This window comes from Syngnathus scovelli, chromosome 7 (assembly GCF_024217435.2).
Source record: "Syngnathus scovelli strain Florida chromosome 7, RoL_Ssco_1.2, whole genome shotgun sequence".
Classification (NCBI taxonomy): Eukaryota; Metazoa; Chordata; class Actinopteri; order Syngnathiformes; family Syngnathidae; genus Syngnathus; species Syngnathus scovelli.
The window spans coordinates 16,383,608-16,396,620 of record NC_090853.1 but is presented as its reverse complement, the minus strand read 5'-3'; the positions used below and the strand labels follow the sequence as shown (position 1 = coordinate 16,396,620).

At 46.2% G+C, this 13,013-nt stretch overlaps 1 protein-coding gene across 6 annotated transcripts in view; it reads right to left on the bottom strand.

Annotated features, from left to right (window-relative positions):
- Positions 1 to 13,013, bottom strand: part of appbp2 (amyloid beta precursor protein (cytoplasmic tail) binding protein 2) — a 163,263-nt gene that overhangs the window by 9,051 nt on the left and 141,199 nt on the right. For 5 of the 6 annotated variants that reach the window (XR_007482727.2, XR_007482728.2, XM_049725793.2 and 2 more), the window contains one exon: positions 10,204 to 10,369. Coding sequence is in view for 4 of the 6 variants with exons in the window: in XM_049725793.2 (XP_049581750.1) it covers positions 10,204 to 10,369 (166 nt within the window). In the remaining 2 variants the exon portion in view is untranslated. Of the gene's footprint in view, positions 1 to 2,689; positions 2,761 to 10,203; positions 10,370 to 13,013 lie in introns of all 6 variants that reach the window. The other variant, XM_049725794.2, reaches the window with a different exon arrangement.

The window sequence follows — 13,013 nt, the reverse complement described above, 5'->3', positions numbered from 1 at the left end:
GTAGTTGGAACACACCCTCCAGTCCCCCTTCTTAAAGAGGGGAACCACAACCACAGTCTGCCAATCCAGAGGCACCGTACCCAATGTCGATGCAATAATGCAGAGGTGTGTCAGCCATGACAACCCCGCCACATCCAGAGCCTTTAAGAACTCATGGCAGAGCTCATCCACCCCTGGGGCCTTGCCCCCAAGGAGTTTTTTAACTGCCTCAGTGACTTCAACCCCAGAGATTGGAGAGTCCACCTCAGAGTCTCCAGGCCCTGCTTCCACAATGGAAGGCGTGTCGGTGGAATTGAGGAGGTCTTTGACGTATTCTCCCCACCGACTCACGTCGTCCTGAGTCGAGGTCAGCAGCATGCCATCTCCACTGTAAGCAGTGTTGACGGTGCACTGCTTCCCCCTCCTGAGATGCCGGATGGTGGACCAGAATTTCCGCGAAGACGTCTGGAAGTCATTCTTCATGGCCTCGCCAAATTCCTCCCATGGCCAGGTTTTTGCCTCAGCAACCCCCAAAGCCGTGTTCTGCTTAGCCATACAGTACCTGTCAGCTGCCTCCGGAGTCCCACAGGCCAAAAGGGCCCGATAGGACTCCTTCTTCAGATTGACGGCATCCCTTACCACCGGTGTCCACCAACGGGTTCGGGGATTGCCGCCACGACAGGCACCAATGACGTTCCGGTCACAGCTCCGGTCGGCTGCCTCAGCAATGGAGGCGCGGAACATGGTCCACTCGGACTCAATGTCCCCGCCTCCTCCGGGACGTGGGAAAAACTCTGCCGGAGGTGGGAGTTGAAGCTCTTCCTGACGGGATTTTACCAGACGTTGCCAGCAGACCCTCACAGTACGTTTGGGTCTGCCAGGTCGGACCGGCATCTTCCCCCACCATCAGAGCCAACCCACCACCAGGTGGTGATCAGTTGACAGCTCTGCCCCTCTCTTCACCCGAGTATCCAAAACATGCAGCCGCAAATCCGATGACACAACTACAAAGTCGATCATCGAACTGCGGCCTAGGGTGTCCTGGTGCCAAGTGCACACATGGACACCCTTATGTTTGAACATGGTGTTCATTATTGACAATCCGTGTCGAGCACAGAACTCCAATAATAGGGGGGCCGTTCCTCCCAATCACACCCTTCCAGGTCCAGGTCATTGCCCACGTGAGCACTGAAGTCACCCAGTAGAACGATGGAGTCCCCAGAAGGAGCGCTCTCCAGCACTTCTTCTAAGGACCCCAAAAAGGGTGGGTACTCTGAGCTGCTGTTCGGTGCATAGGCACAAACAAGTCAGCATCCGTCCCCCCACCCGAAGGCGGAGGGAGGCTACCCTGTCGTTCACCGGGGTGAACCCCAATGTGCAGGCGCCCAGCCGGGGGGCAATAAGTATACCCACACCTGCTCGACGCTTCTCACCATGGGCAACTCCAGAGTGGAAGAGAGTCCAGCCCCTCTCGAGAGGGCTTGTACCAGAACCCAAACTGTGTGTAGAGGAAAATCCAACTATGTCTAGTTGGAACTTTTCTGCCTCACACACCAGCTTGGGCTCCTTTCCAGCCAGAGAGGTGACATTCCATGTCCCAAGAGCCAGCTTCTGCAGCCGGGGATTGGACCGCCTTTGGCCGCCGCCCAGCTCACTTTGCACCCGACCCCTTTGGCCCTTCCCACAGGTGGTGAGCCCATGGGAAGGGGGACCCACGTTTCCTTTTCGGGCTGTGCCTGGCCGGGCCACATGGGCGAAGGCCTGGCCACCAGACGCTCGCCTTCGAGCACCACCTCCAGGCCTGGCTCCAGAGGGGGGCCCCGATGACCCGCGTCCGGGGCGAGGGAAAACAAAGTCCATATATTTTTTTCTTCATAAGGGGTCTTTTTGAGCCGTGCTTTGTCCAGCCCCTCACCTAGGACCCTTTTGCCGTGGGTGACCCTACCAGGGGCATGAAGCCCCAGACAACATGGCTCCTCGGATCATTGGGCCACGCAAATCATTCCATCACGATAAGGTGACGCACACGTGTATAATATTTATATTTTCAATGTTTATACAAAAAATGTTCTATATGTTATTTATACTATTAATGTATTATTTACATGTTTGAAACAATTACTTAATGTTCTAATAATAAAATATGCACTCAAATGGTTTCATATAAATTTATTGACGCACAGAAAATGTACAGATGAGAGGGTGAACCTACTTTGCGGATTCCACTTATTCCGGGTGGTTTTTGAAATCAATTATCCGTGATAAACGAGGGATTACTGTACATTCAAAACAGCTGCAAGAGACGTTCATAAATTTCTATTTTTTAGGTTTGTATCAAAAGATTTATTTCATGGGACAGCCTGCTGAAACACAGAACCTGACAACATATAATAAAGATGTCAATTTAATTAAAATAAATTGGAGAATGAAAACCCTACAAAAATGAATTGAGGCGATCAATTAACAAACATTACACAAGTTCTTGAAATCGATAGTGGAGTGGGAGAAACAGCAATGTGTACATATTTTGTTAGGTTAGACAAACTCATATACTTTTTCATGTTCATACATGTGTAAATCCTCTTACACACAACACACGTACACACACGCACACACATACACACAGGGTGGTGTCTTTCCAATACACATAGATACCAAATGGTCAGGTGAGGCTTTCCTGCCTTCTGCGGAGAGTATAAAACCTTCTGACCTGGAGATGGGGGTTGTTGTTTCATCTGCTGCCGTGCCTCATGTACTGGCCGCCATGCAACAACCCAAGATCTTGCCAATAAAGAACCAACTGTTACTCCACATGTTCGTTTTGCTTGCTCAACAAGGGACATCATTAACAACACGCAACAATAGTAAGGAATAATTGTGTATATTACATCAAAGAGGCATGTGTGAGTCAACTGACACACAGCTCACAATACATTTCCGTCTGTCAGATTGGACCGGCATCCTCCCCCACCATGTGGTGAGTAGTTGTCAGTTACACCTCTCTCATCACCTGAGTGCCCAAAACATACATCCATCCATCCATCCATCCATCCATCCATCCATCCATCCATCCATCCATCCATCCATCCATCCATCCATCCATCCATCCATCCATCCATTTTCTGTACCGCTTTGTTCCCACGGAGGTCACGGGCGTTCTGGAGCCTATCCCAGCCATCATCGGGCAGTAGGCGGGGTACACCCTGAACTGGTTGCCAGCCAATTGCAGGGCACACAGAGACGAACAACCATCGGCACTCACATCTAGGGGCAATTTGGAGTGCTCAATCGGCCTACCAAGCATGTTTTTGGGGGATGTGGGAGGAAACCGGAGTGCCCGGAGAAAACCCATGCGGACACGGGGAGGACATGCGTGGAATCGAATCCGCACTCTCCTAACTGTGTGGTGGACATGCTAGCCAGTGCGCCACTGAGTCACTGAGCCGCCTTTGCCCAAAACATGTCACTGAAAAACTGCCAAGATGTGGGAACAAGGTGTTTGTTATGGACAATTCGTGACAAGCATGGGAGTCCCGTAACAAAACAAAAATTGGGTACTCATTTGTGGGGAAGTACCTCCCAATCACACCCTTCCAGGTCTCAGGTCCAAAAGAACACTGAAGTCCTCCAGCAAAACAAAGGAATCCTCAGCCCACACACTCCAAGGACTCCAGAAAGGTGGGTACTCTTAGCTGCTGTTTGGTGCATGGGCACAAACAAGAGTCAGGACTCTTTCCCCATCTGAAGGCGGAGGCAGGCTATCCACAATGTTTTAGATGTATCCTTCATCCAACACAGATTATTTAAATGATCAGAAAATCAGCAAGTTCTGTACAAGCATGATAACAATCCTGATCATTTCAATCAGGCATGTAGTAGTAGGAGGAACACATCTAAGTTCAAGATTCAAGAGTTTTTATTCGCCATGTTTGAGCATGCGGATAGGTGCCCTGGAGGACCGGAGTTGGTGACCCCTGTCCTAAATCACAGTCTCATGTTTATTTTGCCAAAGATATCCAGGGTACCTTACAGTGCCATATTAATTGTCTAACATGACTATTTTAAAAGCTTGGAAAATTATTGTGGTAATAAAATGGGTATCTATTTAAATAAGTGCTGCAATTGTGGCTGCACATTCATTTTGATGCAGTTAACTCTCCTGATCAAAGTAAGTAGCAAACCCATCCATCTTCACATATCTGCCTCAATTTTTGCAAGCAGCAGTACATAATTTAATTCATATTTTTTAAGGTTATTATTTACAATTATCCCACAGTATTATATACCAGTGTGCCTTAAGTGCAGAATAACCAAAGTCAGTCAAAGGAAGAATTCGACTTGAATTCACCTTAGTATATCCTGAAATATTGCCATACGAGTTCAGTAATTTGTAGTCTATAAAAATTGAGTTTATAGGACTGGATTGTACAATCCCTCAGATTGATCAGCACTTAGTGTTGAGTGTGCGCGCGCGTGTGTGTGTGTGTGTGTGTGGGGGGGGGGGGGGTTAAAGGGCAAAGGCTTCACTGGGGTTTTCAGGTGGGCACCCCACTTCATTGTTTTGTGGATAAACCCATGACACCTCCGGAGGACTCAACGGCGTCCCAGGTTGTCAAATTCGCACTTATCGAACGTAAGTGACCCGACCCTCCGTTTAAAGGGTTAAACTCCCCTTCGACCCTGCTGCTGTAACGCAGCCCTCATGGGGAGACGAGAGTTTCCACGTCGGGGCGGGAAAAGATTCGTCCGAGTCTAACCGCCTCTAAGATATCAATTCGGAAAGAGTTAATTGATTCTTTTTAGTACACCAATCCCTTTAAATTCACCCCTACGCCAGTGCCGAGTAACTACCTGGTCGAAACCTGACGTCGGAGCGACCGCGCCCTTTTTACAGAGCGCACTCGCCCTAGCTGAGCCCAAGATAACTACTTCGAAGCAGATCTGACAATTCCTGATGTTAAGGATTAAAGCTGTCTTCACTTTAAGAAGAATTGAACGGATTTAAAGAATGACTATGATAGGGAAATAAAGAACATTTAAAGTTCTAATTACTGCATATAAAACCATGCTCAACATAGTTAATACGAAATAATCGATAACCGAATTAAGGATTAAGAAGAAAGAAAGGAGTCCTTGAGGACCGGAGTAGGTGACTGTTGATTTAGGAGGACTTCCTTATTTCAATGAGGCACAAATGAGGGACACACAACACAACAATAAATAAATAAATAAGAGGAGCAGAAAAAAAAGGAGCAAGTGCGCGTACAGCAGACATTCCCAAAAATAGCGCAACAGTGCCGCACGCTACGCAGAAGGGGGTAGCGAGTTCAGGGCCCTAACAGCCTGGCGAAAGAAGCTGTTGGCGAGTCTGGTGGTGCGGGAGCGCAGGCTCCTGTACCTCTTCCCAGAGGGCAGAAGGTCAAACAAAGAGTGAGCCAGGTGACTCACATCTCTGGCAATCGAGGTTGCCTTGCGGGCGTGATGGGAGGTGTAAATGTCCTTCAGGGAGGGGAGCGAAGCACCAATAATCTTACCAGCCGTATTCACTATGCGCTGCAGGGCCTTCAAGTTCTGTTCAGTGCAGTTACCACCCCAGACAGCGATGCAACTGGTGAGGACGCTCTCAATGGTGCCACGGTAGAATGTAGACAGGACTGCCTGAGGAGCACATGCACGCCTGAGCTTCCGCAGGAAGTACAGGCGGCGCTGAGCTTTCTTTGCCAGTGACGAGGTGTTTGCGGACCAGGAGAGGTCCTCACTGATGTGCACCCCCAGGAACTTGGTGCAGCTCACCCTCTCCACCACAGCACCGTCGATGATCAGCGGCAGGTGTGTTGTGTGACCCTTCCGGAAGTCAACAATGATTTCCTTGGTCTTATTGACGTTCAGCAGGAGGTTGTTGTCCCTGCACCGCGTGGTCAGAAGGTCAACTTCCGACCTGTACCGAGTCTCGTCGCCCTTCGTGATGAGACCCACCAGAGTCGTGTCGTCAGCAAACTTCACTATGCGGTTGTCGCTGCAGGTCGCAGTGCAATCATGCGTCAGCAGGGTGAAGAGCAATGGACTAAGCACGCAGCCCTGGGGGGCCCCCGTGCTCAGCGTGATGCTGGCGGAGATTTTGTCGCCAACACGCACCACCTGAGGCCTCTGACAGAGGAAGTCCAGCAGCCAGTTGCAGAGGGAGGTACTGAGGCCCAGCTCGTCGAGTTTGCAGATGAGTCGCTGCGGCACAATGGTGTTGAAGGCAGAGCTGAAGTCCACAAACAGCAACCTCACATATGAGTCCTTTCTCACCAGGTGGGTTAGGGCCGAGTGGAGGGCAGAGCAGATGGCATCCTCAGAGGACCGCTTGGCACGGTACGCAAACTGGAAAGGGTCAATGGTGGGGGGGAGAACGGACTTGATGTGCTCCATGACCAGCCGCTCAAAGCACTTCATGATGATGGGCGTCAGTGCCACAGGGCGGTAGTCATTGAAGCAGGACGGTGCAGGTTTCTTCGGTACAGGAACGATGGTGGCAGCCTTGAAACACGAGGGGACGATGGCCTGCTGCAGGGAAACGTTAAAGATGTCCGTGAAGACACCCGACAGCTCCCCAGCGCAGTCCTTCAGCGCTCGACCCGGGATGTTGTCAGGGCCCGCCGCCTTACGGGTGTCAATAGCGGCAAGCGGGTGTCACACCGTCGGCAGAGAGGCGCAGGGGCTACTCGTGTGGGGGGGGGGAGTGGTCTTCAGCGGGCAAGTGCTGTTCTTGGCGTCGAAGCGAGCAAAGAAGCGGTTCAGATCGTTCACCAGACGGACGTCGCCCTCACAGCTCCTCGGCTCGGGCTTGTAGTCCGTGATGGTCTGAATGCCCCGCCAAAGGCTTCAAGGCGTCCTTGCTGTCCTTGAAGTGGGTGGAGACCTTGCACGAGAACGCCTTCTTCACTTCTTTGATGCCTCGGGACAGGTCGGCCCTCGCTGTCCTCAAGCCAGCCTCATCCCCCGCTCTGAAAGCCTTGTCCCTGGCCCTCAACAGTCTGAGGACAGCCCCCGTTAGCCACGGCTTCCAGTTCGCGCGAGTGACGACGGATTTCGAGCAAGTCACATCATCGATACACTTCGTGATGTAAGAGGTAACAGAGTAAGTATACTCCTCTATGTCCGTCCAATCGTTGTAGGTGGCTGCCTGCTTAAACAAGTCCCAGTCAGTGGTGTCGAAGCAGTCACGAAGTGCATCGGAGGCACCCTCAGGCCACACTCGAACCCGCCTCCGAACCGGCCTGGATGCCTTTACCAATTGTCTGTATGCGGGCAAAAGCAAAACGGTGAGATGGTCAGAAAGCCCCAGATGGGGGAGGGGGGTGGCTTTGAAAGCTCCCTTTTGCGCCGAGTAGACTAGGTCCAGGAAGCTGTCTCCACGTGTCGGAAAAGGAACATGCTGGTGAAGCCTCGGGAAAACAGACTTCAGGTTGGCATGATTGAAGTCTCCAGCGAAGATGGTGAAACCGTCAGGGTGCGCTGTTTGCTGTTCACTGACAGCCTGGTACAGTTCACCAAGCGCCGCGATCCTGTCTCCTTCGATGTTGGAAGGCGGGATGTATACCGCGACTAGCAGAATCGCGGTAAATTCCCTCGGCAGATAAAAAGGACGGCACTTAATGATCACGAACTCCACAAGCGGCGAGCAGTGCTTACATACCACCACAGAGTCCCGGCACCATTCTTCTCGGATGTAGACGCATATTCCACCTCCTCGCGACAGATACACATGCGACACATTTCAATAATTCACTTGCCTGTTTTTGCCCACCACTTGCATTTTTCTTCCTAACACAGAAGAGTACACACCGCTTCATCATATGATCCTTGATCAAGTGAGATTTGTCTGGATTTTTGGCACGAGTGCCATCAGATCATCACTGTAGCTGGATGGCCAATTTACATATCCAGTGCAGCTGATACTCATTAGAAAAAATTACTAAAATTATATACATTTCTGTTAAGTCCAATTCAGTCTGTTCATGTTGATAACCGTTTCAAAAAACATTCATACGTGTGATGCTAAGACTAACATAAATAACGAGCTTGAAATTTACTAGTCCCATTTTCCCCTTTATTGTTTTTTTTCTCTGTACTGTAAATCTTCTAAGAAGAAATCTGAGGCCGCTATTCTGAGAATGAGCTACTAAAGCTTTTCATGAATAAATCAATAAAGATCCATTTATGGAAAGCTGTGATGAATGCAGTGTTGTCTTTAATTGCATTCAACATTATAACATATTTGACCAGTTTTAATAGATTTTTCTAACTAATACAGTAAAGTTAAGGCTATATGCCTAATTCCAAGTAAGTGGGCCACCCCTCCAATATGTTTATGTATGTGGCCCCCATCGAAAAAAGTCTCTTCAACAACAACCTGCCTGTCACACAGGTCACTCTCTCTCCCCTCTCGCTCGACCCCAATGCCTAAAGCCCCCTCTATTGACGATGAAACAGAATGAAAACAGATGAAAAAAGAACCTCATTGTCTTGAAAAGAGAAAAAGAAATCAATTATTGAACATCAAAAAAGCCAAGATGAACTATTTAAGTGTGTATGCCGACTGCCTAAAATCACCTGGTAGAGGCACCCATGACCCTCGTGGGAATAAGTGGTTCAGATAAAGGATGGATGTATCATCCTTAATGTGTAAAAAAGTTAATGTTTTGTGTTCAATTGTGCTGATTCAGAATGTGTTTTATGTTATCAAACGCTTTCTAATTAATATTTATGTATATACCGTATTTTCTGTACTATAAGCAGTTTTTTTTTTAATTTGTCTGGGGATACGACTTATGTGTGAAATTAACACATTATTATATCATTTCACGTTATTTTCACACTAAACCGCATGAGGGCGCTCTAGACCTGTGGAATAATTGGAACTGCAACTGGCGATGAGTCTGACGTAAGCCACGTAGAAGGGGAAGTTAGCAAAGTTGTTTAAAAGTGACACAGAGGGTGAAGATTTCATTGGATTTAGTGATTTGGAGTGACACGGATGGTTTGGTAAATATGTTAGCTATATGCTATAGTTATCTGAATAACTCTTAATATTTTACGTCAAGCACATTCTCAGTTTGTTGTTTATGTCATGTAACGTTAGCATACCATAACATTATTCAGCCTGTTGCCTCTATTTTATTTTTATTTTAAATTACCTTTCAAGATGACATGTCTGTTCTTGGTGTTGGATTTTATCAAATACATTTCCCCCCAAAATGGTGGCTCGGTTGGGCACTGGTTAGCACGTCCACCTCACAGTTAGGAGGGTGTGGGTTCGATTCCACCTCTAGCCCTCCCTGTGTGGAGTTTGCATGTTCTCCCCGTGCCCGCGTGGGCTTTCTCCGGGCACTTCGTTTTCCTCCCACATCCCAAAAACATGATTGGTAGGCCGAGGCGATTGAGCAATCCAAATTCTCCCTTGGTGTGAGTGCAAGTGCGAATGGTTGTTCATCTCTGTGTGCCCGGCGATTGGCTGGCAACCAGTTCAGGTGTCCCCCGCCTACTGCCCGATGACCGCTGGGATAGGCTCCAGCACGCCCGCGACCTCCGTGGGGATAAGTGGCATAGAAACTGGATGGATGGATTTAACCCCAAAATGCGATTTATACTTCAGTGCAACTTATATAGTCTTTTCTTCTTTATTATGCATTTTATGGCTGGTGCGACTTTTACTCCAGAGCGACTTATAGATCGGAAAATACGGTACTAGTATTTTTTAGAATTGAAATGATTAAAACAAATTTGAAGATGTTTAGCTGTCAGCTATTATTTGTTTTTTCAGTGTACTATGTTTTAAATTTTTGGTATTACTTCAGTACTTGCATCAAGGTGTTTTATGCAGGTATAGTATCAAACGTTTGGTCATATGACAATATTATGCCACGCACTGTGGCATTTCAGCGTACAGACAGAAAACCATGTGAAAATGTCATGGAGAAATTAATACATTCAAGAGAGGTGTGCTTAGTGGGTGGCAATGTTAATTGGCCACTGGTGGATTTACTTCTCCCCACAGCGCATTCAGAGGCATTGTTAGTCAATTTATTGATACATCTGTGGATGTTGCTCACTGTGGTCCAAGGAATGCTCAGGGAGTTTGTGTGAATGCTCAAACACATTGAAAATTAGAGGGGATTTTACTTGCGAGGTTGTATTAAATTAGATGGGAAAAAGTAGAAAACATCAACATTGACTGACCTATAGATATGGAGCGCAGGTACAGCCTCTCTGCATCTTCATATTGGTTCATGTCATAGTTGTACAGGGAGGCCAGATGACCCACAGATAGTGCCACCTCATAGTCCTCATGGCCCAGAAGCTGCTCCTTAATTTGGATGGCTTTGATGTGCATCTCCTCTGCTTCCTAGTAAGAGTCATGACGTAAAAACAAATGCAAGGGCACTGTTTAACTAAAATAACAATAAATTGCCCTAAAAGCTTTTAGTATTGTTAATCTGTTTATACCTATATATCATCAGCAGGTGAATAGGAACAAGTTGTACATGATGTCAAAGGGAATAGTAGTGGGTCATTCTTGGCTATGGTGACTTTTTAATCATTTTACTTACAGTAAATAAAATGAAACCATGCAAACATTAGATTGTGGTCTTTCTCCTAAAGCAAAGACAAAATAATGCCTCTATTTTTTTAAAATACGCATTGACTTTTTTGGGGAGGTGGGAGTTGTCCTTTCAAACAATTACAATTTAAATTTAAATGTAAATACTAATACAAATGCACCTATGTTACTGGTTAAATTTAAAGTTTTAATATATATCAATGGAAAGGCAGTGAGTTATATTAGAAAATGTTACTGGCACCAATTATTTAGCTAGGTTTAATAAAGTTGAGTCTAAGTCTAAGTCTAAGTCTATATAAGTCTTGACATATCTGTTTTAGTTCCGACATTCCCTGAAAGCACTCTCATGAGGGAAGGTTTCAAGCACTTTTGTTCAGCTGTCACTCTTGATTCCACACCCCACTCAGCTGACGTTTCTGTTTCCAATCTTACTTTTCAAGTACAACATTTTCTGGTAACACTTTATCATGTCTGCTTATAAATCATTAACAACACTTCATAAACAATGAACAAATGATGAACATAACATTTACAAATGTTTGTAAATGAGTAAGATATTGTCTGTTAATATTATATTATCTAAGTTGTTAATCATTAGTAACCAGACCGCTAACCCTAACCCTTTTTCCCGGACATGTCCTACTTTTGAGCCCTAAAAAATATGTCCAGGGGGAATTTCAAAATCGTCTGGGATTTTGTTGGACAGCCTCAAACATAGTACTAATACTTATACTAATACATAGTACTAGTACAGTACACAGTCAATAGAATTGCCACTCCGTTCCATTTAATTCAATTCCAGGTTTTTCTGTATCGTTCGCAAATAAGTCACACCCTTCTCCTCAAATCTAGTCACTTTGCTATGAAGTAGGGTGGGCTGGCCAGTCTACACCGAGCAATGCCGAAACAAAAATGCACGTTTATGGAGGAGTTGAATAAAAAAATTCCCATGCTTTTGCCAGGGTCGCGATCCTTATGAAGCTGAGTGCTTGACATGCAAGGCAGGCACTTACGTGTCTGTGGCAAATAAAGGTGCCAATGCACAAGAGGAGGACTTAAGAGGAGCTCTTTTTTTTTCTTCAAATGCTGCACCGATAGCTGTATTTCTTTTGTCTTTTTTTTGTAGTGTTCCACTATAAAATTCAAAAATGTCAGTGTACACATGGTTTTGTTTTTTAATGTGAATATGGTTTTGTTCTTGTATATGTTGTTTTGTGTTATTTGGGCCAATAAATGCAATTGTTATACAGACACCATGTCATTTGTATCATAACATATGACAGAAATACCCCCCCCCCCCCCAAAAAAAAAAGAGAACCAAAAAATGCCCCCCCCCCCTCCAAACAAATGAAAAAGTGTCCTCTTTTTCAGAAACCTAAATCTGGTCACCCTAGTAAAACATTAGTAATGTATGCTTATGAAGCATTACCAAAACTTCATAAACAATTACCGTAATTGCCGGACTATAAACTGCACCGGATTATAAACCGCACCGGACTATAAGCCGCACGTGCACACGAGTTTTTTACAAAGAAAGACAGTACATACAAAGCCTTTTTAACGTTTTAATAACATACTTGAACATGTCTTTCTTAACATTGCCTGTGATGCAGCAGTAGTACCGCAGCAACGCGGAAGTGTGCACGCGAGTTATTAGCGAAGAAAGACTGGACACAGAAAGTTTTTTTTTAAAGCTTTAATAACATACCTTAACATTTCTTTCCAAACACTGCCTGTGACGCGGCAGTAATACCGCAGCAACACGGAAGTAACACAGCACCAACACGGTAGCACAGCATGAACAGGGTTGGTTAAAAAAATATACCAGTAAGAGTAAAAAAAGAGCCGTCTTCATCTTCCTCCTGTGCACTGAAACTATCGAAGTCTTCCTCCTTAGTGTCCGATTGGAATAGCGTTAGATATCCCTCGCCTCGCACTTTCTCAGTCTCTCTTTCGTCGTCGGTTTTATGCATTAGAGGTTCTGTTCATAGTAATCTTATTCATGCACGAAGCGCTAAATTATATTAAACTAGCGAGCGACACGTATTGCTTAAAAGCGGCATCATATGCATTTCTTTTATCCCCCATAATGACGGTTTGTGCATAAAAGCTTCCTGTCTTTGTGTGAATGCGGGTGTGTGCGTGATGCGCGAGACAATCACGTCTTCTTCGGCGCATTATCTCTTCTTCGTCTGTCTCGCTCTTACTTCCTGCTAGAGCGCCCCCTGGAGACCGGAGGCCGTAGAAATCCATAAGTACGCTCCAGAGTAGACACAAGATAATGTCATCAACATCGACTGTCTTTGGCTTAAAAGCGGCATCATATGCATTTCTTTTGTCCCCCATGATGACGGTTTGTGTATAAAGGCTTCCTTTCAGTAATGTCCGTCTTGATCGCGTGATGCGCGAAATGTAAACACAAACTAGC